The 26212-nt window shown below is 40.2% G+C and overlaps 2 protein-coding genes across 3 annotated transcripts in view; one reads left to right on the forward strand and one right to left on the reverse strand.

Annotated features, from left to right (window-relative positions):
- The window catches only part of igf2bp1 (insulin-like growth factor 2 mRNA binding protein 1), a 41529-nt gene extending 31931 nt beyond the window's left edge, over positions 1-9598 (forward strand). Inside the window, exons 3-15 of one of the 2 annotated variants that reach the window (XM_085352029.1) lie at positions 1512-1560; positions 3212-3263; positions 5557-5620; positions 6069-6362; positions 6684-6818; positions 6934-7056; positions 7221-7356; positions 7591-7713; positions 7823-7939; positions 8135-8209; positions 8319-8450; positions 8565-8678; positions 9443-9598. In XM_085352029.1, the coding sequence (XP_085208155.1) occupies positions 1512-1560; positions 3212-3263; positions 5557-5620; positions 6069-6362; positions 6684-6818; positions 6934-7056; positions 7221-7356; positions 7591-7713; positions 7823-7939; positions 8135-8209; positions 8319-8450; positions 8565-8678; positions 9443-9598 (1570 nt within the window). Of the gene's footprint in view, positions 1-1511; positions 1561-3198; positions 3264-5556; positions 5621-6068; positions 6363-6683; positions 6819-6933; positions 7057-7220; positions 7357-7590; positions 7714-7822; positions 7940-8134; positions 8210-8318; positions 8451-8564; positions 8679-9442 lie in introns of both variants that reach the window. The other variant, XM_085352028.1, reaches the window with a different exon arrangement.
- An 11215-nt stretch (positions 9599-20813) lies between these two features.
- Positions 20814-21164, reverse strand: prr15la (proline rich 15 like a). Its single transcript, XM_085352030.1, has one exon. The coding sequence runs from the start codon at positions 21162-21164 to the stop codon at positions 20814-20816; it is 351 nt and encodes a 116-aa protein (XP_085208156.1).
- Positions 21165-26212: the final 5048 nt, after the last annotated feature.

The following is a 26212-nucleotide window of genomic DNA, read 5'->3' on the forward strand; positions in this document are numbered from 1 at the left end:
TCTTTAATATAAACGGCTTCATTAAAAGTGAAAGATGTAGCAGATAGAGTAGTCTTGAGTAAGGATGAAAATGAGGAACCATCACAGAGGGGGAAGGTTCATGCCTGTGGAAATCTATCCACTGGTGAACTGGTTAAAGAAGAGATGTGGGCAGGAAAACCAGATCTGTTCACACATTTTTAAAAAAGCTGATACAAATGGGTTTATTCGAGGGGAAAATGTGTCGGACTATGGTTCTCTCATTGTGTGTGGGTGGTGTGGCTACTCTTCAGGTCGAGGTGATATAGGACAGATCTATATGAGAAATGCAGAGAATTTCCCAACTGGCTACCTCAAGTCTGACATGTTCAGATAGAGACGATTTAAAAAGCTTTGTTTTGAAAATAGCATGTAGGTGAGTTTGGCAGAGTCAATATTGAGTCATTGATGAAAAACTAAACCGTTGCAGAATGGAATTTCAAACCTTCACTGTAATTAGTATTTCAGTTAAATTGCCATGTTTATTAGCTGCAAACTTGCTTTAATCACATAATTAGTTTTACCAATGCTGTCTCCTTCTGGTTTAATTTTCCACTGTTGTAAAATATGGTTGGCAGTAGTTTCAAAATACTTGGTTTGTCTTATTGTGAAGCTCCATCCACTGACGTGTGGATGAGACATTGATGCAGACTTGGAATCATTTTGGCTGGTCTGTTATTCCTGGGAAGGTTCACCACTGTTCCAAGTTGTCTCTACTTGTGGATAGTAGCTGTCATCATAGTTCGCTGGAGTCCCACAGCCTTAGAAATGGCTTTGTTTCTCCGCTGTTCTTGGGTTCATTTAAGAGCTCTGTGTGTGTGTGTGTGTGTGTGTGTGTGTGTGTGTGTGTGTGTGTGTGTGCATTTTACCCCACTTTGGGTGCCACAAATGTCGTGAACTGAACACTGTCGGTCAGTCTGTACACACCTCCATCCATTTTCTTAACCACTCAGCTGGTTTAGGCTCATTTTTGCAATAGGGTCCATGCCCTCTGTCGCAGGGCAGGAGGCAGGGTACACCCTGGACAGGTCGCCAGTCTGTTGTAGGTCACCACAGTGTTGTAGAGAAACCTAACTGTTCGCTGCTAGAACAGCAAATGTGCATCTTTAGATCTGTAGCTCACAGGGCTTGTTTCTAAGTGATATAAACGTCTTCATCTGAACTAATAATAGCAAAGAAGGTTGGTGCACTGTTTCGGTTTAGTGTTGGACCAAAGGCTATCTTGCTTTCATCACCTGTTTGTCACTCAGGACACGTTCTGGCTTCATTCAGCAGCTGCTTCTTCCTGTCACTCTCTTGTATCTCTGAGTCTCTCTCTCTCACACACACACACACACACACACACACACACACACACACACACACACACACACACACACACACACACACACACACACACACACACAAGCATTATTTCATTCTCTTGAAACTTTTAAAAGCTTCTTTCTGTTTGCAAAGTGTTAATATTTCCTTAAATCTTCTTCTCTCCACAGAACCAGGAAACTCCAGATCAGAAACATTCCACCTCACCTGCAGTGGGAGGTTAGTTCCCATTTCCTTTATTTTTTTTAAGGTTATAACGTACAAATTTTATGGCTGACACTTCAGATGGCCACATCACATTACAAATACGTTGCTTGCTTATGTGTAAACTGTAAAAGGGAAACAGTGTGTGCAAAATGGCCACTACTTTCTCTCCCATCCAAGATGGGTTTTCCAGGTCTGTCTGGCAAAAAAAAAAAAAAAATTGAAACAGGAGTCGTAGGTTCGAGTCCCGACTGGGGCATCTGTATGAAGTAAGATTCCTAGGCTAGACTAACCCCATGCTAACCAAGCCTACCTCAGACATGCCCGGATTAACAATGTCTGTGTCAGGTGACCCTGATGAGAAGTGGGCTACTGGAGCAAGAAGGCATCGGTGGGAAAGAGACAAAAATAGGGCACTGTTGGAATGCTACATGAATAGGATGAGCTAGGCAAGTGGCTCCTGGAGAGCCCAGGAAGAACATCTAAGATCTCTGTGCAGAAGAGCGCAGTCGTAGGAACAGCTAAGATACTGTGCCGAACCCTCAGGCTCCCAGACCTCTGGTAGAGACTTGAAGCATATATATGTGTGTATATAATGCAAACAGAAATGGAATGGAAAGAAGAGTGCAGAAGGCACTTTTAGGGCAAAACTACAGACTTTTCTTCCCCTGTTAGGCTTTAAATCTGTTGATTCATCAAACATGACTGACTACAGAAGAATGGAAAGTGGAAGGATCACTGTTCCCTACATTTGGTGTGTAGCTCTGTGCACTTTCATTGTTTTTGTGAGGGCGTGGCACACCCGTCTGCCTCTTCTGGCAAGCGAGCGCCTGTGGGAGTGGCTCCATGTGTGCATGTGCGTATGTGTGCGTGAATACGAGCCAGACTTCTGCCTTTGTCCACGTGAGGGCAACGTCTCAATGCAAAGTTGACTGAAACGTGCTTGAATCAACCTTAATAAACATCCAGAATTTACAGGCGCGCATGATTTAACCTTAGAATCACAGTTTTTGGGGTCAGGCATTTACGACATCATCATCTATGTATGAATGTAAAATAATGAAAGTTCATTAAGTATGTTGGGTTTAATAGTTTTCTGTTACATTTAAGTTGAAAAATTTCAAAGGGGAAAAAAAACAATTCAGCTTTATCCTGGTAAATTTAGAGCTTTAAGTTTGTGTAAATATGTGAACGTCTGTCTTTGGGGTGGAGTTGGGGAATCATGATGACTCGTTTCCTTTAAAATCTCCTCAGTTATTACTGGTGTGATCTCAGGTTATATTTACATGTTTAACATTTGTAGCTGATTGTCCAGCAGCCTCATTTTATTTCTCTCTCAATCTTTTTCTGCTAAATTTATCTTGATTTTTCACAGAAATGAAAACAAAGTCATTTTGTTGTCAAAGAGTGACCAGCTGAGTGGTGTTATTCTTCGTTTATTGCGTCTTTTGCTCCTGAGCTTGCAGACCTGTCAACAAACACATAAATGATGAAATATCTTATTTAAGTGAATGCCTGTCTTATATTACTCTACACATATGTTTGTGAAATAATCATTTGTGCTAACAAAAAGATGTTTTGAATTGAATGACATTGTCTAGGATTTCCTTAAAATGGTTTTGTGCTGGGATTTTATAGTGTTCCCTTCTCTCCGTCTCTCCATCAGGTGCTGGATGGACTCTTGGGCCAGTGTGGAACCGTAGAAAACTGTGAACAAGGTGAGATCTCAATAAACTTGAAGCACATTTTATTTTAGTACTTGTTACTTATGTTTTTTATCTCCCACATGTGTCATTAAATAAAAATATCTGGCAGTTAAACTTCTCCTTTTGCGCCATTGTTGGACAGCATAATGCTTTGCTGACACCTAGTGGCAGCACATTGGTAACTGCAGCTCAGCTGAGCAAGTTTGTGGTGAAAAGTGAACCACCAAAAACCTTTTGGCAAAGAGGTTTCTGCAGCGTATTTGCAGGTTTGATTTGGCACAGTTCTTTGACCTGGTGTTAAATCAGAGTTTAGACTTTACAGTCGCTCCTAATCTCAACCAATGATGTAAGGTGACTGTGTTCAACACTGCACCGTGGATTCACAAGATACTTTCGCTTGGCCCTCATCTTAAACCCACTGGTTCAGTTCCATTTATTTTATATTTTCACCATAAATTATTCAAATGAATAATTACTATTATCTTTTAAAGATTTTTACTAGAGCTCAGGGCGTTCCTATCAATGATCCAATGCTCAAAAGATATTTGATTAATTCAGATTGTCACGTTTTACATGATAGCGTTCAGTGTTGTGGCGTGAAAACCAGTGATTTGATCAAAGTGGTAGGTTATTGTTAATGATCTCTTGATTATTGTAATTAATAAAGTCTTTGCTTCAATTGTTTAAAAAGTGGGCAAAGAGAAAAGCTTCTTTTTTTAATGATGATGATGTAGAAATCCAGTTAACACTTTCCACACAGATTAAACCCCTGCATCATCACTTTTTGAATTCTCAAGCACACTACCAATATATATATTATTATTATTATTATATCAGTTCTTGAACATTAGTGAGAACAAGTAGATCTAGCAGGAATGTCACTGTTGAGGTACTCCATGGGACAGAAGTAGAAAATGCTGGCAGTATCATATAACCGACTGGCTAACTGTGGATATTAATCACTGATTCAATTTGAGCCTGGACCAGACAGCATGCTATTGATCCATAAACCTTAGAGTATGTGGTGCATGGAAAAAGCACAGCAACTCTTTCTGCATTAGCTGCTGGTAACATATATTCTGATCTTCACCTACAGTACCTTATAGTTACAGCCATATTATGAAAACATTAACCTATGTGTTAGTGATGCACAGTTACACCTGTACTCACTGCAGACACTTTTTTTGGATGCTTGTTATTTCCACGATTTAAGATGAGATACTCGAGTTATTCCAAAAGTTCAGAAATGACTGCGGGTGCCAATATTCATGCTTTAGAGAGCATATCTAGGATTGAGTCATTCAGTTAGAGTACACAAAAAGGCTTCTGTCTTCTAAACCATTTTGGTGTTTAGTTGTTTTTAAAGAGAACCGTAACTCTCTGTGATGTGCTTTTTAAATTTAGTAGCAAAACACAAAGAACCTTCCTGTAGCTGTCAGATGAGCAGAGATGGTGCATGACCGTGATGATTAAGGGGGTGGTTTTCTTTCTATGTGTTACATGAGCTAGTACATGAAGTGGATACTTTGTTCTATTCGGTTCAGTTTTATTTAATTATACAGCACCAAATCACCACAACAGTTGTCTCAAGGTGCCCTATATTGTAAGGTAGACCCTACAATAATGCATAATGAGAAAAACCCAACAATCAGATGGCCCCCTTTGAGTAAGCGCTTTGGCGACAGTAGGAAGGAAAAACTTCCTTTTAACAGGAAGAAACCTCCGGCAGAACCAGGCTCAGGGAGGGGCGGCCAGAGAGAGCCAGAGATTAATAACAAGTGTGATTCAGTGCAGAGAGGTCTATTAACATATAGTGTTAATACTAAACCTGTTGCAGCATAACTAAGGGAGGATTCAGGGTCACCTGATCCAACTATATGCTTTAGCAAAAAGGAACGTTTGAAGCAACCCGCGATATAGTGAAGGACCACTGTAAATGACTGATTCATGTGTGTTTTCACCCCTTTATGTAATGTTTTTTGTGCAATCACACTGTAAGTGGCCAAACTTACCTGTTTAAATGCAGTTAGGCTAGTGCAAAAAGTATAGTTCTGCCAATGATAAATATCCATGTTGACCTAGGAGCTTGTAATCACCCATGTCCACCAGTGATAAAGGAATAAATATGTCATTGAATACACATGAAAAAGTAGTTTTTGATGACAAAAGCACACGTGCACTCTAGAACGCTCTGAGAGACGTGCACTAATGTGTCACACACATCAGTCAGTCAGCGAGGATGCTGTTTAACCTGGTAATGAAACAAGTTACAATGTATTCAGACTTCCTCTTTTCTTTCTTTCAGTCAACACAGATAGTGAGACCGCAGTGGTTAATGTTACCTATGCAACCCGCGAACAAGCCAGGCAGTAAGTTGCTCATCTTAATATTTTTCCATCTCTTGTTCTTTCCACAGTCTTTTGAATTTTGGTCCATTTTGTGTATAACAAACCGCTAAGGTGTGTGTGAAAAGTTGAATCATGACTTTGTGTAGCATTTGTTGCGAAATCTACCTGCAAAGAGTCTGTTGTTATGCTCTAATTAATTATGTATTGTGTATATATATATATATATATATATATATATATATATATATATATATATATATATATGTATGTATATATACATACATACATACATACATACATACATACATACACATATATATATATATATATATATGTGTATATATATGTATATATATATATATATATATGTGTATATGTATGTATATGTTTGTCGCGGTGACCTCTTAAAACTGTGCCGTGTCGATAATCAAAGTAAATATGACTTACTGCTGCTGTGCTGGGTCCTCAGAGCCATCCAGAAGCTGAATGGATACCAGTTTGAAAACAATGCCCTGCGTGTCTCCTACATCCCCGATGAAACCTCTGAACTGGAGGGAGGCCAGCGGGGGCCTGATAACGGCCGGCGACCTGGCTACGGGCCCCGGGGCGGACCCCGCGGTGGGTCCCCAAATTCTGGGATGCCCTCCAAACCTCCACATGCCGACATCCCTCTGAGACTGCTGGTGCCCACACAGTACGTTGGCGCAATCATCGGCAAGGAAGGAGCCACCATTCGTAACATCACCAAGCAGACACAGAGCAAGTGGGTAACAGCGTGATGGGTTTATTTCACACTTAATGTATGATCTGTAAGATAGTTTGATGGATGGATGAGAGCATTCTGATATGAAACCTTTTCCTAAACACTCCAGATTAAATGTATGATTTTAAATGCTCAAATTTAAAAGTTTGATATCTATTGCTCTTAGAAAGAAAAATCTGCTTTCATAACTGTATCGAGACACTCTGGTTCTTGTTAAAAAAATGCTTTTTTTAACATTTTAAAACTCTGCTTTTGAGCTTTTTCCCTGTGTCAGAATTGACATACACAATTCCATGTGTGCATTTCTTTCTGTTGCTGCAGGATTGACGTCCACCGCAAGGAGAATGCGGGTGCTGCTGAGAAGCCCATCAGCATTCACTCTACCCCTGAGGGCTGCTCAGCTGCCTGTCGCATGATCCTGGACATCATGCACCAGGAGGCCAAAGACACTAAGACGTAAGTTATCATAGTGATCCAGCACGGTAACAACCTAATGCAGTAAAACTGATCCTGGAGCTGATGAGTTCTCTATAGCAGCAAGCATGAAAATAACAGTGGGTTCCACTTGCAGTGCTGATGAGGTCCCTCTGAAGATCATGGCTCACAACAACTTTGTTGGGCGGCTGATTGGGAAAGAGGGACGCAACCTGAAGAAAATTGAGCAGGACACGGATACCAAGATCACCATTTCCCCGTAAGACACACACCAACTTGTGGTTGTGTATTAGCTGAGGTGAATGATTTATTGATTTAAAGCACAGAAAGACGCCTCACTGCAGCTCACCCATGAGCAGATAAAATTTCTAGTTGAGCCACGTCAGTGAGTAACACCTCGCCGTGTGCCGTCTCTGTGTGCAGTCTCCAGGACCTGACGCTGTATAATCCAGAGAGAACCATCACAGTTAAAGGCTCCATCGAAGCCTGCTGTCAGGCTGAGGTGGAGATCATGAAGAAGGTCAGGGAGGCTTACGAGAACGACATCGCAGCGATGAATGTGAGTGCACGCTCACAGAAAACTGGAGGGGAGCCCAGCGACGGACTTTGAACTCTGTGAACTTATGATAGCAATATGATGGCGAGGCTGTTTGAATCGTATTCAAATAATGTCAGTAGTACAGCACAAGTACGAGAGATGTGCTTTTTTTCTTTGTGTTGGTTCAACACTAGAACCAGCCCACCTATTGTAACTGTCATTGCGGTTTCTTACCTACGCTGTCCTTCTCTGCAGCAACAGACACATCTGATCCCTGGCCTTAACCTGGGTGCTCTGGGCCTTTTCCCTTCTTCCTCCAATATGCCCCCACCACCACCTGGAAATGCAGTTGGTGGCACCCCCTACGGCTGCTTTGGGGTAAGATTACCTGAGAGATCAGCTGATTATAGTTTTCTTTCTTTTTTCTTTTTAAAAGACTGTTGCTATTTATTTAATGGGATTTTCTTGGCTTTGTTTTTTTTTTCAGGCTCCAGAACAGGAGACGGTCCATGTTTACATCCCAGCACAGGCGGTGGGAGCAATCATTGGAAAGAAAGGACAGCACATCAAACAGCTGAGCCGCTTTGCTGGAGCCTCCATTAAGGTGTGTTGATAAACAGATGCATCTTGTAAACACTTTTCAGGGGAAAAATACTTTGTTTGCATCTGCAGAAAGGTATTTTGAAAATACTAATATTTCCTTTTCCAAATACTGCTAGATGGTGAGGACTACAGAGCATTTACACTTCTCAAACCAAACACTGAGATTTGAATAATGTATTTCTTGTATCTCCTTCAGATCGCACCAGCTGAATCTCCAGACTCCAAAATGAGGATGGTGATTGTGACAGGACCCCCTGAGGCTCAGTTTAAGGTAATCACTGATAGTCATTTACCTCTTTTGTTTGACATAATATCCCTGGTTGGTGGAACAACTGGTTGTTGAAAAGTGTTAACCTTCTTTTGTTTGCCCTCTCCTCCAGGCTCAGGGCAGAATCTATGGCAAACTGAAGGAAGAGAACTTCTTTGGGCCAAAGGAAGAAGTCAAACTTGAGACTCACATCAAGATGGCAGCTGCTGCTGCAGGAAGAGTGATTGGCAAGGGAGGCAAGACGGTAAGCCACAAAACCGTATACGTTGGTGTACTTCCAGTAGTAACATATTCTGCACATCAGGGTGCTTTAAGTAAGGACTGTTGCTGCCGCACTAACCAAGTCTCGTGTCTCCAGGTGAACGAGCTGCAAAACCTGACAGCAGCTGAGGTGGTGGTTCCCAGAGAACAGACACCTGATGAAAACGACCAGGTCATCGTCAAGATCAATGGGCATTTCTATGCTAGCCAGGTACACCTTTACTGTTTTGTAATGTGCTCATATATCATGTTCTCAACAAACTGTTCTATGGTTATGAACTATGAAGTATCACTACTGCTACAATGACCTTTGTAATGTGTCATTTTAATTGTTTTGACACATAATTAGGTCTCAGTTTTTGTTTGCAGGTATTTTTCTTTGACTCTCATAATCCAAAAAGTGTGAGTGTGAGACAAATTCAGTGACCACTTCTAATTAGCAATGATGGAAAAAAAAGAAAAAACCTCTCTGATTGGTTGAAATTTGAACTCACATCTAGGTGGTGCTAATGGTTACTCAGTGCCCTGTTGCGTATTTAACACCTCATACATTATAACACATTCATGGCTTAGTCATATTTATTTTATTCAGCACTGTATGCTCGCTATGCTAAGCTATGTTAGCTTAGCTACCAAAAAGATGTTAGCATTTATAAGTAGCCAATGGCATGTGATTGTCTTCCTGCATTTATGAGGTTAAGTATCTGTGCTAACATTGATTCATTTTAATGGTGCATATGTTCATGCTGCTGATACTCAGAATGTTCATCTTCTTGTCATCCTTGATTGTCTAAAATATCATTTTTGTGTACTTGAACTTTTTCTTGATGCCTTCTAAAAACCTAAAATTGACCAAACTCTGAAGTCGCAGTTTTGTCTGCTATATCTAATGTGTTGCTAACTTTGTCTCCCTGCAGCAGGGGAAAAAGGCGTAACTTATGCAGCTCATCTTCTCAACTCTGCTCTGTCTCCTAGCTGGCCCAGAGAAAGATCAGAGACATTCTGACCCAGGTCAAACAGACACAGAAAAGCGGAGTTGGCATGGGCCCTGGCCCTCACTCGCCGGGCTTCACAGAGATGGGCAGACCTACGCAGGGACTGACTCAGGACCACCAGCCACGCAGGAAGTGAGGGGTCCCCGCACCCTTCTCACATGCCGCGGGCCCCCTGCCTGACGGAAGGACAGACAGACAAATGCACGAACGGATAGACGGACGGATACATGAGAGCGACACACGGACCCAGCGAGAGACAGGGAGAGATATAAAGAGGGAGAGAGTACGCCCAATAATCACAGAGAAAGACAAAGAACAAAGACGAGTGAAATCAAAAAGATGAAACAAATAATAAAAACAGGATTAAGAAAAAAGAAACAGAACAGAGATCAGATTCCAGGCCAGAAGAGAAACTGAGTGAGGATGGTGGGATGAGGGTAAGGAGGAACATGGAGAGAGAGGGTATAGTTTCCTCCTAGTGTGCCTCGGTATGGCTGCAGCCAGCTCCTCATCTGCTCTAACTTTATGGGATCCCACCCAGATAAGTCGAAACAACATGGCCGACTTTATTCTCCATGTATGGATGAAGCAACGCTATGGTGGGTTCCGATTTATAGCAGATCTGCGTTTCCCAGGCACACTAGCAGGTGCCTTCTTGTCCTATCGCCTCCAAGAGACCTCTCCAACCATCTGCAGTCAGTCCTATATTTTAAAGGTGGTTTTTTTTTAACATAGAGATATATGTATAGAAATGTTTTATTCAGAGCTATTATTAATAGAATGCAGTGAGGTGGAGCTGGGAGAAGGAACAGGGGAACTGCTGTAGTGGCACAGGAGGATAGGTGCGGGGTCTGGCACTGCCTCGCCCGCCCCTAACCTACTGGCCAAATGAGAGCGTAGAAGAGGGGCCGCAGATGTTAACACTGCTCTTTTAAAACCTTTCAGGATAGTAGAGAGATTAAAAGGAAAAAAGAGAAAATATGAGGTTGTAAATATATAATCTTCATGTAAATGTAAAAAAAAAAAAAAAAAAAAAAAAAGCTGCGCCTGGCCGCCTTGCCTTTCCTCTTTAAAAAAAAAAACGAGGACGTCTTCTCTATTTTTCTTAGTCCCTTGCCTGTACTGTGTAGCATCATTTAGCCTACAATAAGGCTCGGGGCTGGGGAGGCACTGAAGATGCCCTTCCAATATTTAGCTATGTGGCGGAAGGCGCGGCAAGAGACAGTAACGGGAGTGGAGGTCGCAGCTGGTCCTGCAGTTCTATTGCAGCGGCTTAGCTCACGTGTTAGATTAAAAAAACAAAAAAACAACTGCCAGCAGCTGTGCTCGCTGGCGAGCGACCTGCACCCCAAACGGCATATTTTATATATATTATATATATATGATATGTGAGTTAGCCCGGCCCGTGGTGTGAATGTATTGACGGCTTTGCTTAACAAGTATGAGTAAGTGTGTCAGCGACAGACATTATGCTCATTACGTTTGTGCAGAAAGTCAAGGTCAGTCTCGGACGGAGAGTCGGGTGCTTCAGCCATCCCTGCGTTTTTTCTCTTAAATAAAAATGCCTTTAATGTCTGCAGTGATGAAGGCAGTCCGAGGCTGATCTTGGTCGAGCACGAAAAGCAAAGTCTTCCAAAGCTCCTTGCCTTGAGCTCAGCAATGGTAATGTCGTTATGAAGGGAGCAGCTTCCTCGTTCTCTCTCCCTGTCTGCTGAAGGCCTGTGGGCGGAGCCTCCAGACCCTGCCTGCGTATGATAATGAGGGGCGGGGTCGATGCTTGGACGCTCTCGCCAAGATTAGAACAGATTAGAAAAGAAAAAGAAAAAACCTACCTCAGGGTAAAGTTACCTCAGTATTCCTTTTTTTTGCTTGCTGGTCTTCTATATAATAGGAAAAAAATTGCTGAGAGTCCTGAATATTTTTTTATTTTTTTAAGAAAAATTTTTTTTTTTCTTTTTAGGTATTGAGTTATGGCTTTGGTAGTTTTTTTTTCTTCCTTTTTTGTGTTTTCTGGTGTGATGGTTGAATGAGTTCAGGATGACAAAGATGCTGTTTTCTTTTTTCCTAAGTGGAGAGAGATCGGTCTGCTGGTGTAGAGAAGAAACGGGTCCCATTTTTCCATCTTTTGGGGGGAAACATGCTCGGTCTTCCTGACGTGTGAGTGGAGCCTCTGTAGTCTGAAACAGAGAAATGGCCAAAAGGGAGTTATGTTTAACTCGAGAGAGGATCCTCAAGTGCACATGGTGACCAAGCTCGCCACCGGGGTAATCGGATAACCTTTGTGTCATACCCCGTTCCTGTGGCTTCTGGCCTGCCGTGTGCCCTGAAATACCCTCCTCTCCTCGTCTTATTTTGACGACATTGCCACGAAGCGCCAAACATTATGAGACTGCTTTACAGACCTGCAATATTGGCATATGAAAATGCGACCTTTCTCACCTGGAGGTTGGGACTTTAAATATTAGCGGTCCACCTACAGAGTAGCTGTACTGTGTCAGGTGTTTTACTTACACACAGGAACTAGCTCGGACTTCTCTGAATGTGAATATTTATTACCTGTGCACTGACCGTGCCACCTCAGATGCTCCCTGTTGGCTACATGTGTGCTTGTTGTGTGTATGTGTGAATGCAGGCGCGTCTGTGTTCGCTGGTTTTAAATGTTCCTTTTTTTAAAGTCAGGGGATGTGTTTGGGTGATGTGGTTGAGGAAAAAATAAGCAGATAAAAGTAGGATGAGAACCCAGTGGAGAAAATCCACAAATCTTTTAGAGGAAAAAGATGGGAGCTACAGCAACGCAGCTGGGATAATATTCTAACCTGTACATAACATGTTCGAAATGTGATCTCTAACCTTTTGTACTTTTGGAGAAAAAAACCTTAAAAATCAAAGTGGGAAAGAACCATCAGACAGAAAGGTTGCGCTTAGCCAAGTTGAGGAAGGACACTGCCAAATAACTGTCTTTTTAATGTCTTACCTGTGCTTGGTACAAGCTTAATCGGCTACCCCACCAGCTCATCAACAAACAGGGAAAAATCTATTCCACCTCGTCTGCGCTTGTATTTTTGCCCAGAGGCGCTAACGTCACAGCTCGACTCTGTTAAGTTTCCACCTCTTTCTAAACCACAGCGCTCCGTTCACAGCCACCAACATGCTATTCAGGATTCATCCCTCAGCCTGCGGGCTTCTGGAGTGGTTCGAACGACATTTTTTTATTTTTCATTCTTATTTAGTACAGCAAGCTTTGTTTGGAAGTGACATCTGGGGACGTACTGTTGCACTAATCGATTAAATATTTCAGCAAACAACTGAGAACATCTGATGCAAATCTAAAAAAACAAAAACAGTGGATGGTGAGGAGTCAGAGTTTTCTCCCTTCTTGCTCTTTCACACCACGTTTTCATGCTTTGTCGTTGCTCTTCTGTCCTCTGGTAGAAGAGTGATTTTGGAGTGGGCGGGAATGTAAGGGTCCCTTGCCCTCTCTTGCGCTGGTCTCCATTGTGTTCGTTTTGCTCGCTTCTGTTCAAAAACGTTTTTCTTTATTTTTCCCAGAATCCACACTCTGAGTCTTTATTGGAAAATAGTTGAATTTCACCCCATCTTATTGTTTAGCTTTTTTTAATGCAGAAATCTACAGCTACTTAATGAGACGAAGTACTAACATGTAGCTCAGTATGTCACAGTGACTGTGCCAAACAAACAGGAAGGGGCGGAGTCCAAAATGCAGTATAGAGCCACGTTAAGCAAATGAGCTCACTGAGAAGGACTTGAAGTATTTTAGAACTCAGGTGAAGTTTCACCTGAACCCTTCTTGTCTCGTTACGATAGAGAGACGACAGTACAGTTTAAACTGAGGCGCGCCCGTGCCGCTCGCCACGCCCCCGTGCCGCTCGCCACGCCCGCTCTGTAAGTAAGAATGTAGAAAGAATGGCTCACACAAATTGCAGCCGGAGACAGAGACAAAAATCATTTATTTCTTCATTTTCATCTGGTTTTCCTCTCTGTTCTGTTTTTTTTATTGCAATTTGAGTGATTGAGCCAATAAGTTGTATCAGCTAGTGGACAGAGTTTGGTAGTGAGAGGTGCCACGTGGTATAAAAACAGTATCATTGCCAGCACGCTAACATTTGAGTTAAAACCGACACGGTTTCTAACATTGTTTAAAGGACCATACCAGTGTTTCAGACATGTTTACCTGTTGCTTGTGTGCTTGTTATGGCTGACCATTTTCTACAACGTTTCCCCACTGGTTTCATTTCACTTTGATATAGAGCTCCAAGAAGAAAGGCAAACCTACTGACAAACAGTTATTTGGGGCATCCAAAAACATCCTCTCATAAGTCTAATATTCATAACAGTCCCTGTTCTTGTTATGACTTCTGGGAGAAGGTTTAGCTTTTTGCGCCACCTTTGCCCGTCTCTTGAGCAAGTAGATGGTGAAACCTCATGTGGCTTGTATGAATTAGTCACTGATGTCATTTTGTAACCTATAAAAGATTCAGCCCTAATATTGGTTCCAAAGTCACATATTTTCACAACTTACCAGAGCCAGAATTTTGCTTTTGTTGCTACGCGATCACAAAGTTGATGCTGTGGGCCAAAAAAGCAAAACTGTGAGCTGAAAGAAGCTAAAATGCTCCTGGTGATGAGTCTTGGCTGTGTCACACGTAGTTATTTGAGTTACGCCTGTCGTACTTTAAACCCGGCATGCTTTAGAACATGGTCAGCACTGATGAGAAGCACACGCAGTAAACTGGCAAAACAGATCCTGACTGGTATTGCCCCTTTCCGACCGAAAGGAAATTCCGACTTGAGTAAACTTATCTTACCTGATCAAAAAACAGACAAAAGACGCACACACACGCACACACACGCGCACATACACATACTGACTCCAGGATGGGCAGAGTTTGCTCTAAAACAGCACAAACTCCTCCATGTTGTGTCCCTAACACTTCCCCACCTCTTACCCCTCTGTCCGTCAGCAGGAATGGGGCTTTGACAATTCAGAAACAGAATCTGACAGAGGGACTCCTTTCCCAAGAAGGAAACTAAAACAAACAAACAAACAAACAAACAAACCTCTTGACACATAACTAGGAACGCTACCTCAAAACACAAGCAAACTCAGCTAGAAGATTGTCTCTTGTTGGTTTGTTCAAAGAAAAAAGTAAGAGCGAGCAGTCAGACAACAAAGTGACAGTGTTTTAGTACAACCCCCCCCCCAATTCTTGGACTTTATTAATTTATTTTTCAGCTTTTTGCAATTGTGCCTCTTCAGCTTAGAGATGGGACTGTAAAAGTAAATGCAAAAAAAATAATAAAATAAAATAAAAAATACATGAATAAAAAAGAGAAAACACACACACACACTCACTCTATGGACACATTGTGATGCAGGGTGACATGAGCCAGACGGGATGAAGATTTTCTTCATGCGTAGGGAGGAAGTGAGCCAGTCATAGCAGGGCGTCAACTTGTTGACCTGGGAAAGGTGTTTCAGTTAAACTGCTCAAAGCTACCGATGCTACTCACTAACCCTACTTCACATCACAGCTTAAGACAAACTTCAGTTCTTCTGCTCGTCTCGCTCTGACCACACACTAAAATTACTCGTAACCCTCCCTCGGCTCTGCCCTGCTGCTCACCTCCCAAATCAAGGGGCACAACACCTATAACCATGTAATTATTTTGTTGATCTACCTCTTAGGAAAAGGAAAAAATAGATAAATGGTAAAAAAAAACTTTTGAAAAAGGACACAAAATAACTAAAAAAAACAAACAAAAAAAGTCATTTGAAAGAAATATAGGTAAATAAATAACTGGGTAGTGGCATCTCCATATACTGTAGTGGATAGTCTATTAAAGGAAAAAAACGTACTTCTTCCAAAGATGATTTTGTTTTCTTTCTGCATTCTGACTTGTATTTGAAATGGAATATTAAGGAAATTGGGAGATGGAAACTCTTGCCACCAATTTTTAATTTTCTTCTGTAACAACCCAGCATAAGAGATTTCTTTATCCAATTTGCATTTTATGTAGTTTGTTTCATTAAGCTTTCTTTAACTTCAAAATATTCTTTTGGTTGACTTTACATTTTTCTCTCTTCTTTATGACAGCAGATTGAATCTCTTGTGTTTGGGTGCATTTAGCATTTTCTTTCTCTCTGTGAAAAGCCTACATGAGTTAGTGCCCTGCAAGGACCTTCTATGCCGACTGATGATTTATTTTCAATTCCAATGAAAAGCAAAAGGACCTGTTGTTTTAGCTGATAATGTAGGTGTAGCTGGAAGGAGGGAGGTCCTCTGTACTGAGCTGGATCTAGAATAATCACATTTTGACCTAACCTCAAATTAATAAAAAAAACCCATCTCACTGTTGACTGCGCAGCCTGAGGCGACTCCTTGCTCATCAGGAGTGTCAGGTCTTCCCTCCTTCCAGCAGATGGCACCGTTGGTCTTTACAGTATATGGACTTTCACCTTCTGCCTGCCTGATTCCTTTAGTCGTCATCAACACTTGTTTTAAACTCCTTGTAAACAAAACAGAGCATAGATATGAATGTGTTATTAAAAGACGAGAGAACTGACCTTCTTGGCTTTTTGTCTTTTTGTGTGGCCTTCACAAAATCTGACACATTATACAAAGACAATGAATGATTTGTCTAATGTGGTGAGATTTTGAGGATTTTTACAGCTGTTCATACCTGCGCAAAAGCCTTGAGCCATTTAAAAAATATAATTTATATTTCATTGTGATTTCTTTTTTTTTTTTTTTCTTAAGTGGTCTTCAGCTGTAGTTCTCAAGGCATTCTCAAAATTGTTTGCTTTTTCATTGGACATTGAGGTTTGTTTGCTAGTCCACTTAACACCAACCTATGAACTATTCAAGTATAAAAAAGACACCTAACCCAAATTTTCTCTGCATAAGAAATGGGCAAAGAACCAATTTTAAGTTGCATCTTTAGGTACTTCTAAAATAAAGTGACTTCCAAGTGACTTCTTCAGTCTCAGCTGACTGCAGGTTTCCCCAGTAAACGGTGTCTTTGAGAACCTTTGACCTCACAGCCTGTTGTTCATTCAGTTGACTAGTTTTAGTCATTCTGCAAGTGTACTGTTTATAAGGTTGTAAATAACTTTATAAATAACTTTTATTACATTTAGTTATTTGTTTACAATATTTACATGTTTATTATATACGTATTTTACTGCTATTACTACTATTTTGGGAAAAAAAAATCAAAGTTGAAATTTTCAAATGTCTTTACAATGTTGGGTAATTACCACAAAATAATGCTAGAATGGCTGAAATAATGTGATTTATTATTATTTATGACCCTTCATAAATTGAGTCTGGAGGTGTAGACTTGTGTACTACATATGTACATGGTTTCTAGCCATGTACATAAAACACAATTAGTCATAGCAGCAGTGTCCGTCTCTGCTGTATTGATGTAGAGGGCACGAGTTTGTGGAAGCAGCTATGTATTTTTGGATTAGGATTGATATTAAGTTTGTGATAATGATTCAGTTTGGTATGTAATTACGTTCAACAACAATGTATTTTTGACTAAATTATTATTTTTACGTCCTTTAATGAAATAACCCTAAAAAATGACAGTACCTTTTAAGGAAGGGAAATGGGCACAAAAGGCTGAGGTATGCCTTATTACACATAATCTGGAATGAAAATCAGTGGGAACATCAGAGCGATGAATCCAACTTTGAATTTTTTGTTTAAAATTCTCTTTAACACACAGAGGTAAGGAGAGGGGAACAGCAGTGTCTACAAATGTAAAACAGATGTCTATAGATGCTCATGAGTGGGGATCGTGTCATAATTGATGGAATTATGAGCACAAATATTGATCCACTTGAAAACATCTGATTGCCTTTAAATTTCGGCATGATAATGAACCCAAACTTACTGTCAATGCAATGAAGGCATAGCTGTGCTGAAAAAGACACAGTGGAACGCTATCAGTGACACACTGACCTCCCCAGAGTTCGGATCTCACCATCACTGAAGCAGTGTGGGATTGTCTTGGCAGTGAACAAAACAAAAAACAGACAGCAATCAAAGAAGAACTTCAGAACGTCTTACAAGAACCCTGGAGAACTACTAAAAGCAAGACCAAAGATCGTCTACGAGAGTTCAGGCTGTGCTGAAGAATAAAGACGGTCATGCTGCCTTTTCAAGCTGCATGCATGTTTGCTCATGTTTCAATAATCTGCTGCAAGCCTCACCAAATGATAAAGGAATGAGGTGCAACAACTTTGTTTAATTTTAATATTTTCTACATTTAAATATCTGTAAAGACTTACTGTTATACCTGACCTCCTGTGTACATATTAAAGGTGTTTAAACTAAAAATGTCAAATTTACTCTTCTAGACATGAAGGTTATGCATAAGGTCAATAAGGAAGCTCTGTATTCACTCATCTCTCTGCTCTCCCAGCTGTCCGACTGCTAGTCGAAACCTTTACATCACTTCCTACGTGTAAGACTCGATGCTTTATTGCTGTAGTCCAGTCGTCTTTCCTCCTACCTTCTTCAAGTCAATCTGAATACTTTAAATTGCACGTCTCATTCTCTTGCCTTCAGTCTCTCTCATGTGTCCTTCAGCAGTGAAGGACCTTCCTTACACTTCTTTTTCTTCTTCTTCTTCTTGTGATTTTAAAATGCTGCCAAATTATAACACTGGATTCATTATACTGCTGCAAAACCAAACATGCAAATGGTCCGTTTATTATGCCTTTAACCACTAGCGGGCATAATTTTATCAAACAATGTCACACTCTTTATGACGTTTCATTTTGTATAACTTTTTGAATAGCTGTCGAGGACGATTCTGTAAAAATAAATAAATAAATAAATGAATAGTTGCACAGCTGATAGCACTACCCACCACAAAAGCAAATCATTTGGGGGTTAAAAGTTGCAGGTTTTATTCATATAGCAATTATTTATATTACAAATGTATAATAGCAATGCCAAGTACCAAAATCAGGTGATTACAGTCGAATCAGTTGCAGAATTGAACTGAATAAAGAACTGAAGGATACCATCTTAATATCACACAAAGTTAAAACTAAACACTACTACTGAACAGACTAAAAGTCGATGTTTGCAGTGTAGATGCTATAAAAGAAATGAGCACTTTTCTGAAACAAGCTTCTTAAGTCAATTGCAAGCTCCTTTTTATTCTATTTTTGTGGACACAACACCTTTCAGGGTTGCTGGCCTTTCTTGAAATAGAACAATAGAAAGAAGAAGAAAAAAAGACCAGCAGGGCTCACCTGTTATATGCCTTTAAACAGGCAAATGTTCTCATGAAAACCAACGATGAGCAGCGGCTGAACAGTGAAATTCTATTTTGAGTTAAACAATGGTACCCTCTAGTGGGCGATTCTAGGAAAAGCGTGTTTCTCCAGCTAAAATGATAAGGCAATACTTGAGTCAGAGTTGGATGTGTTCCTCTGTTGGATAACAAATGAGATGAAACGAATGTGTGGGTGTCCGTGAGCACCTCAATAATGTCTGTTCAGCATGCTCAATGTTCTTACTCCAGGTTTGCTGGTTTAGTAAAATACATGAAGAAACATGATTTAAACTGGAACTATTTAGACACTCCTGCTAAATGAGCTTTATCAACACCCCCCCGCCCAGGAAACAAAAACAAAAAAAAAATCACACACAAACTATATTGCTTAACAGATAAACTATAGATCTACAAAGAAAAAGGGAAAACATGAAACAAGCATTCTTTACTGCTACACATTGGACAAAAATCAGGACATATTCAAATTCATTGCAAGGACACAACTGCCTCGTGGTGTCCAGTGTCCAGAAAGTTGTCAGACAGTCACGTTTCTTCTCAATTCTAGAACATTCATACATGTGTATCACACCTGAAATATGTCCCGATGAGTTTGGAGAATTGGTCGAGAGCGAAGCTCAACATGCTAGCTATTCACCACAACTTATCGCACCAATGACATTAAAATTTTCCTTCTGTTTCCTCACTACTCGGCTGCATCTTCTCCCTCAGTGTTAGATCTGGGAAAGAGTACGCTGGTTTCACTTAAAGAGCTTTATGAAAAGGGTAAACAATTTAAGTGAAAAAGCTTCATAAATTGTTACTAATTACTAGTTAACCCCCCCATAATTTACAAGTTCCTGCATTTCATTTTTATAGACATTAGCATCAGTGACTTCTAACATCTGCCTTCAAACTTCTGGTTGATATGGTCAGTTGTGGAAATTCAGAGGTGAACGTTCCCCAACATTTAACTCAGTGTGAAGAGTCTGAAGTCTGAAGAGTGTGGGGTCATTTCTTTTTAAAGAAACCATGGTGGATTTCAGTCCTGTAGCCACTAACTTTACTGGTTCCATTGTTTGACCCAGTAGTTCTGTTGTGCTTTAATGGTGCCAAATTTTGATTCTAGTAGAATTTGTTTTGTTTTATGTCAATAAAACCATACAAACAAACAAAAAATTGATAATTTTGTTTGAAAAACAGAAACAAAACAATGTGGTTCCACATTTCTATTGGAAAGAAGTAATATCCACATATTGTTTTAGTTTGTTGAAATCTGAAATATCTGCTGATAAACTATAACGTGGTGGTAAAAGAGAAAAAGAAATTCTTTAAAGCCAGTCTGGGAATTCTTATTTGAACCAGTCATTTGATGAAGTGTTTCTTTGTGCCCATTATCATAGTGCAAAAATTCAACTATAATTAAATGCATTCAATGCAACACATGAAGGAAAAAAGAGAGAAAACTTTTCATGGATATTTGATCACCGGGACCTGAAATGATATTAATTTGAAAAACTATTTATTGCACTACTAGTATCACCACTCAGTGGGTCTGGTTTGTTAAAGCATTGAACTAAATATGCTATATGACACATTTACGCTGTCATAGCTCGTGTTCTATCCAGTTTCTGCTTGGAGCCTGAGTTAAAGACACATTGCTGTGTAGATACAGTCCATGTGTGTGTCTGAGCTGAACTGTAGTCCAGGTGATCCAGTGGTGTTTATAAGGTGATGAGGCAGGGTTTCGACTAAAAACAGAGACTGGACTAATAGACTAAACAGTTGTTTCAAATCCCTGCAAACACTTTTTGTCCTACTATCAGCAGCATGTGTTTGACAATCACCAAAGCTGAAAACAGACTGAAAGTGCCTCAAGATACAGATCTACCAGAGATCCTTGGCTGGATTTTGTGTTGTTTTCCTTTCCTTCTTGTTGACTGATTGGACCGTTTGAACAGGGTATGTATTTTTTTCTCTCATAAATGCGTCTGCGTTAGTCTTTACATGTTTGTGAATCTTCATCTGTGTAATGTTCACTTCTCAGCCTTCTGGTTCTCATCCCTGGCAGGGCCACTCCCAGGAAACATCTCTGGGTTTTCCGTCAGTGTGGCTCTCACTCTTTTCTTCTCCTTAAACCTCCCAGAATGTGACACTTTGACGTGACGCCCCTTACTGGCTGTCGTCTTGTCCACGATCTTCCCCAGTCGGGCTTCCAGCTGGGCATCTTCTGTTTGGGCAGCAGCTCCTGAGGCTGCACTTGAACGATGCTGACTGCTGGGTGAGTTGGACACAAATTCTGGAGAGATTTCATACAAAACCTTTGGTTGGGATTTTTTTCTCCTCATAAAAGTGAGCTTCCACCAGCCTGTCGATGACTCTGCCATGATGAATAAAATGTGGGGTGGAATAAACCTTAAGAGAAGAAAAAAAATTAATTAGGATGGCTATAAGAAAACTAGAGACTCGTTAATTTGTTATAAATAATTGTATTTAATAAGAATAATGTGCATGTGTGGGTAATAATTTCTGTTTATATGTGTGTTTGACTGTGTATCTAAACACTTTCTGCCCATGGCATTGTTAATATTTCAGTGTAATCCAATAGTTTCCACATTTCGTGGATACGGACATACTCATATTACTATATGTGCGTGTGCCTGCATGTCTGTGTAAAAAAAGCTGAATAAGAAGGCAAACATATAGGAAGTCATTGTGATTAATCCCCAGTGGGTGTGTGTGGGGTGTGTGCATGTCTGATGTCAAATGATATGTTACAGCTTTATCGTGTTCCTGGCTGTTTGTTCAGTGTGATTTTTGGAGTCATGATGAGCTGACAAACGTGACATGTGCGCTGTAAACTTCATACATACAGTGTGATTAATCCATGAATTATGGCACTAGTAGATTAAACAGTAACAATCACAATAATATTAATAATAACAGTAATACTAAACAGAGTGCAGGTCTATAGTAAATCTTACTATACTTTACTGTTAGTAAATAACCATTCTGGCCCAGATTGAAATATTTACCTATAATAATGACTGATTGGATTTGCTGTTAAAGTTACAATTGATATACTTAAGGATGGGAATTGAGAACCAGTTCTTATAGAGCTTTGGTTCCCAGCAGTTCAGTTCCTTGGAATTGTTAGTCTGCCTGCTTATCAGATCTACTTGCACTTTGCGCTGCAATCAGCTGATTTCAGTTCAGTCTCTCAGTCTACAGAGTGGATTTGGACATTGGACATTTTATTTTTATTGCACAGAAGCACGAGTTACAGGGTGATCTGTCCATAACAGAAAACTCTGGCTCTTTGCAAAGATCTGCACCACACAGCATGCTAACGCTAGCCAAGAACCCAGAGTGATATTAAAAGTGACCAACCCCAGCCTAGCAGCCATGCACTGGACTTCAACAGCTAACAAACCGATAACCAGTCAGGTAGCAGCCTCCATTTCTATCTGTTCAAGTTTCTGCAGTAGAATCACTGGAAGTCTCAGTGGGCTTGTTTTCATCTGTGTTTTGTGTCGTCCACATTGTGTTAATACCCAAATACTAAGATCATGTGTGTGTCCTCATTAGGGAAGAAATAACCCCAACACTGATCCCGGTAAACCTCCAACATGCACGAACATTTTTATAACGTATCTATGAATCTGATTGGCAGCTGTATCTAATAGTTGTTTGATAGATGTTACCTCCACTAACTGTACTCGCTGAGGTGAACCCCTTGACCACTTGTGTGTTTTTAGTGCAATAATCCCTATATGGGCCTGTGTGTTGCACCCATACAGTTTATTAATGTATCTTTTTAACTAAACTTGGTTGAAAATATGGTCACTTCATATTTCAAAAAGAAAACTAACAAGTTAATTTAATTACTGTACCTTATTGGGTAATACAGTAATATAATGCATTACTGTATAACAATTGTGTTGATAGCTGCATTACAAAGCTTTTCAATTCTTTGCATGATGAAGGGTTTAACGAAAAACACAACAAGCGCTCTCTATAAGCATCTACATCGATAACATGCTAACAGAAAGCTAACAGAAAGCTAGTCAGGAGCTCAGAGGGATGACAAAGCTAAGTGACCCCAGGCGAGCAGGATAGCCAACTCTCAATACTTTAAAAGATTCTTCTTCCTTTGTGTGTGTGTGTGTAAAAAAACAGTGTGACAGCAAGCTTGTTGCATTGTCGTCTCTATTTCTACCTGCTCATGTTTTTACAGTATAATTGCAGTTGCAGTCACTTTGGTTGGTTTGCAGCTTGCTGTGCATTGTCAGCCTTGTGTTTATACTTAATAACTAGATGGAGGAATTGAACTTGCTGTGAAGTTTGACCATCCTGCTGTGAAGCCAACAGTGCTGCCCTGCAATAAACCTGACATGGCATTTTCTTATCATTTAATCTTTACTGTTATACCTGCTGAACATTAGCACGCTAATACTCTCATGTGTAACTTTAGACAGAGAGAAGCTAACTCCTTCCCATGGCACTCAGTGTTTATGCAAAACTAAGCTAATTTTCTTTTATCTGTGACTTTATTCTGTGTTTTGCATACAGATTTGAGATTGGTACAGATCATTTATCCAATTCTCAGCAAAGCAAGAAATAAATCCAAACTATTCTTTGGCTTCAGTAGACTCTGATTAAAACTATGCAACAATATGTGGACAGTACAGGCGATATAGTGTTAAAGTCTCCTACATGATCAAATGGTTCCAGTGAGCATAATGATGGGCGTACTGGGCGGGGCAAAATACTATTAAATTTAATATAGGTAAAAGGGGAAAAACAGGAAATCACCCAGCTTGATTCACATTGAGGCCCCTTTTAAAAAAAATAATGTTCTATTATTTCGGCTTTAAAATGACCTATCAACTAAAGATCACCTAACTCTCCCAGCTGGCATGCAAACTGGCTGCAGGCCAGCTCCTGATCGCCTTGTGGCCTGAGGCAAGTTTTTCTCTCAGCTGAGCAAATAGAAACTGACCACATTGTTTTATTTTGTGTCCCGTTTCTTTTCTACTCGCTCACACACATGCCCTCTCTCTGTTTCAAGCTAGCTGATGAGATTAGTGAACTGATGTCACAGATGCACATTGTTAACCAATAAATGTTGCTGACTAAGATAATGGCGGCCAAAGTCCAACTTGAGGCCTTAAAACAGGAGACCAAAGACCCGTGATTGTGAGGATTCTCTGCCCTGTAATGTACACACAAAGTAGAGATTCATGCATTTAAAAGCAACTTCGTGGCACCAAATGGTCAAAGTCCACAAAGGAACCTTGAGGTAAAACAGTTCATCTAGAAGGGATCCTCTGCCAAGCTCAATGCTGTGAGTTTCAAATTGAAAGAAAAGGAAAATTAAGATTGAATGGGTTCTTCCTTTACTGATGCTACACAATGCTCTATTCAGTTTGGCTTGGTGTCTGTTGTGTTGGCTGTTGTGTTGTAGGAAGAGCAACTGTCCTGTTAAATAACAAAATCATACATTTTTAGAAGATTTTTTGAACAGATTGGATCACTACTGTCACTGCAGATATGATGGTGCTCTGGGTGTAGTCTCTGCATTAATAGCCATAATGTTTACGATATGTGAGTGTGTGTGCGAGAGAGTATTGTACCTGGCAGGTACTAGACCAGAGTAGTGCTGTCAGATGATCACACAAAGCAGACATTAAAATGCATGTGCTTACAGCCACACTGTAGTTTAACAGCTCTAAGGAGCACATCTCTACAATCCAAGAACGCAAATGTTTTGTACAATCAATGAGCAGATTTATAGATGCACACATGTTATATATGTCCAGTAAACGTTGGCAAATTCAATGACAACTGGACTTTATGTGTGTGGATGAAATTGATAGCCAGCCTGAAAGGCAGACGTACCTAAGAAACCAAAAACCCACAGATCACTGATGAATGTAACGCTTTTTTTAATGTATTGAATTAATCCAACTGGAACTTTTAATAGTCAAAGATTGAATGCAGGGTGAGAAAATGTCCGAAGCTCAGAAACATTTCCTGATTAATGCCTAAATGCTTACTAACAAAAAACGATGTTCCTGCAATTATCAGTGTTAAATAGCTTTGGGATAGCAGGGGAAAAACAAATGCGTGGTCTGAGCTCACACTCTTCTGCCTGTGGAAAACCTACAATGCCAACGTTTTCTCACATTGTTGGGTTTGTTTGTGTAAAAGTTAAGTCAAAACGTATTTTGGCAGTGTTGAGAAAATGACAATATTTGATCATTAAGTGAGAATCTGATACGGTGCTAATTTAAATAAAAAATTAAGCATTAACAATGTAGCCAAGCCTTGCTTGGAATTAGATGAAAAATAGAAAAAAATATTTGAAGAAAAATCTTTTTCTACTTCTTTTTTGTTTTCTAATCTTTATCCTGTTTGTCAAACATTAACTACTGTAATGACATTTGATAAAATGTATTACTTTAACAACGCAAGGACTTTAGAGCTGCTAACACCCACATGACAACGGCCACTTCTATTTTTTAAGTCTTCAGAAGGCAACGCGTACATGGCAACAATGCGCTGCAGCTGTCATTTTTTCAAATCTCAGTTTAGATATTTTATTAAAGGCAGAGATGATTCTGGACTCACCTGCTGTAGTTGTGTTTAGCAAGGTTCCCAATCACTTTCCAGCCTCTTTACTCCAGAATTTAGGCTTCCAGGCACAAAAGTTCAGCGTTCACTGTCCTGCTGACCTTTGTTTCACCGCTCTCTCAGACAGAAAGTGGGTCTGAGTTTACAAGGCCCAAGTTAATCATAAGCTGTCTTGGCAATCTGGCAGAAACATGGAATCTAATGTTTCACTTGACAGTTTTCAATCCTCGTTTCTTCATACAAGAGTGTCCGCAATCCATTTTGTTCCCGCACAACTACCCTAAGAAAGATTACACCTGCATCAGGAGGCCGTGTGGTTAAATGAGGACGTCTGACATCATCCACCCCGCTGAAGGTCTCTCTAAAAGGCTCCAACTCACAGACGATACAAGAACGAGAGCTAACTCACTCGTTCAGTCATGTCTTTGTGTTCATCTCTGTATTTCCTCCTTTTTTTCTGTTCACTGCTCTGTCTGTCTCTTCTCAGGTGGTGCATTACAGGTGCTGCAGTTGGCCCCTCCCACTGACACACAGACTGCACTGTGTGTGTACAATATTAACCACATTTCACTTCCTGACCTTAAACTAACCTTCACTTTATCTCAGCTTACATCTTTCTCTTCAGGTTTCATAGAAAACTTTAAAACTGCCAAAGTATGTCAGCAAATAATGATCCAAATTTACTGATAACTTTCATGCAAAACATATATTTTGATTACCGTAGTCTAGCAATCAGTGTAATTATTATTTATTAACAATAATACCTATAATGTCAAACTGAAAGCTAGACTGACTCAAA

This window comes from Diplotaxodon limnothrissa, linkage group LG4, assembly GCF_057381915.1.
Source record: "Diplotaxodon limnothrissa isolate DT_005_m linkage group LG4, D_limnothrissa_male_GT1.1, whole genome shotgun sequence".
NCBI lineage: Eukaryota > Metazoa > Chordata > Actinopteri > Cichliformes > Cichlidae > Diplotaxodon > Diplotaxodon limnothrissa.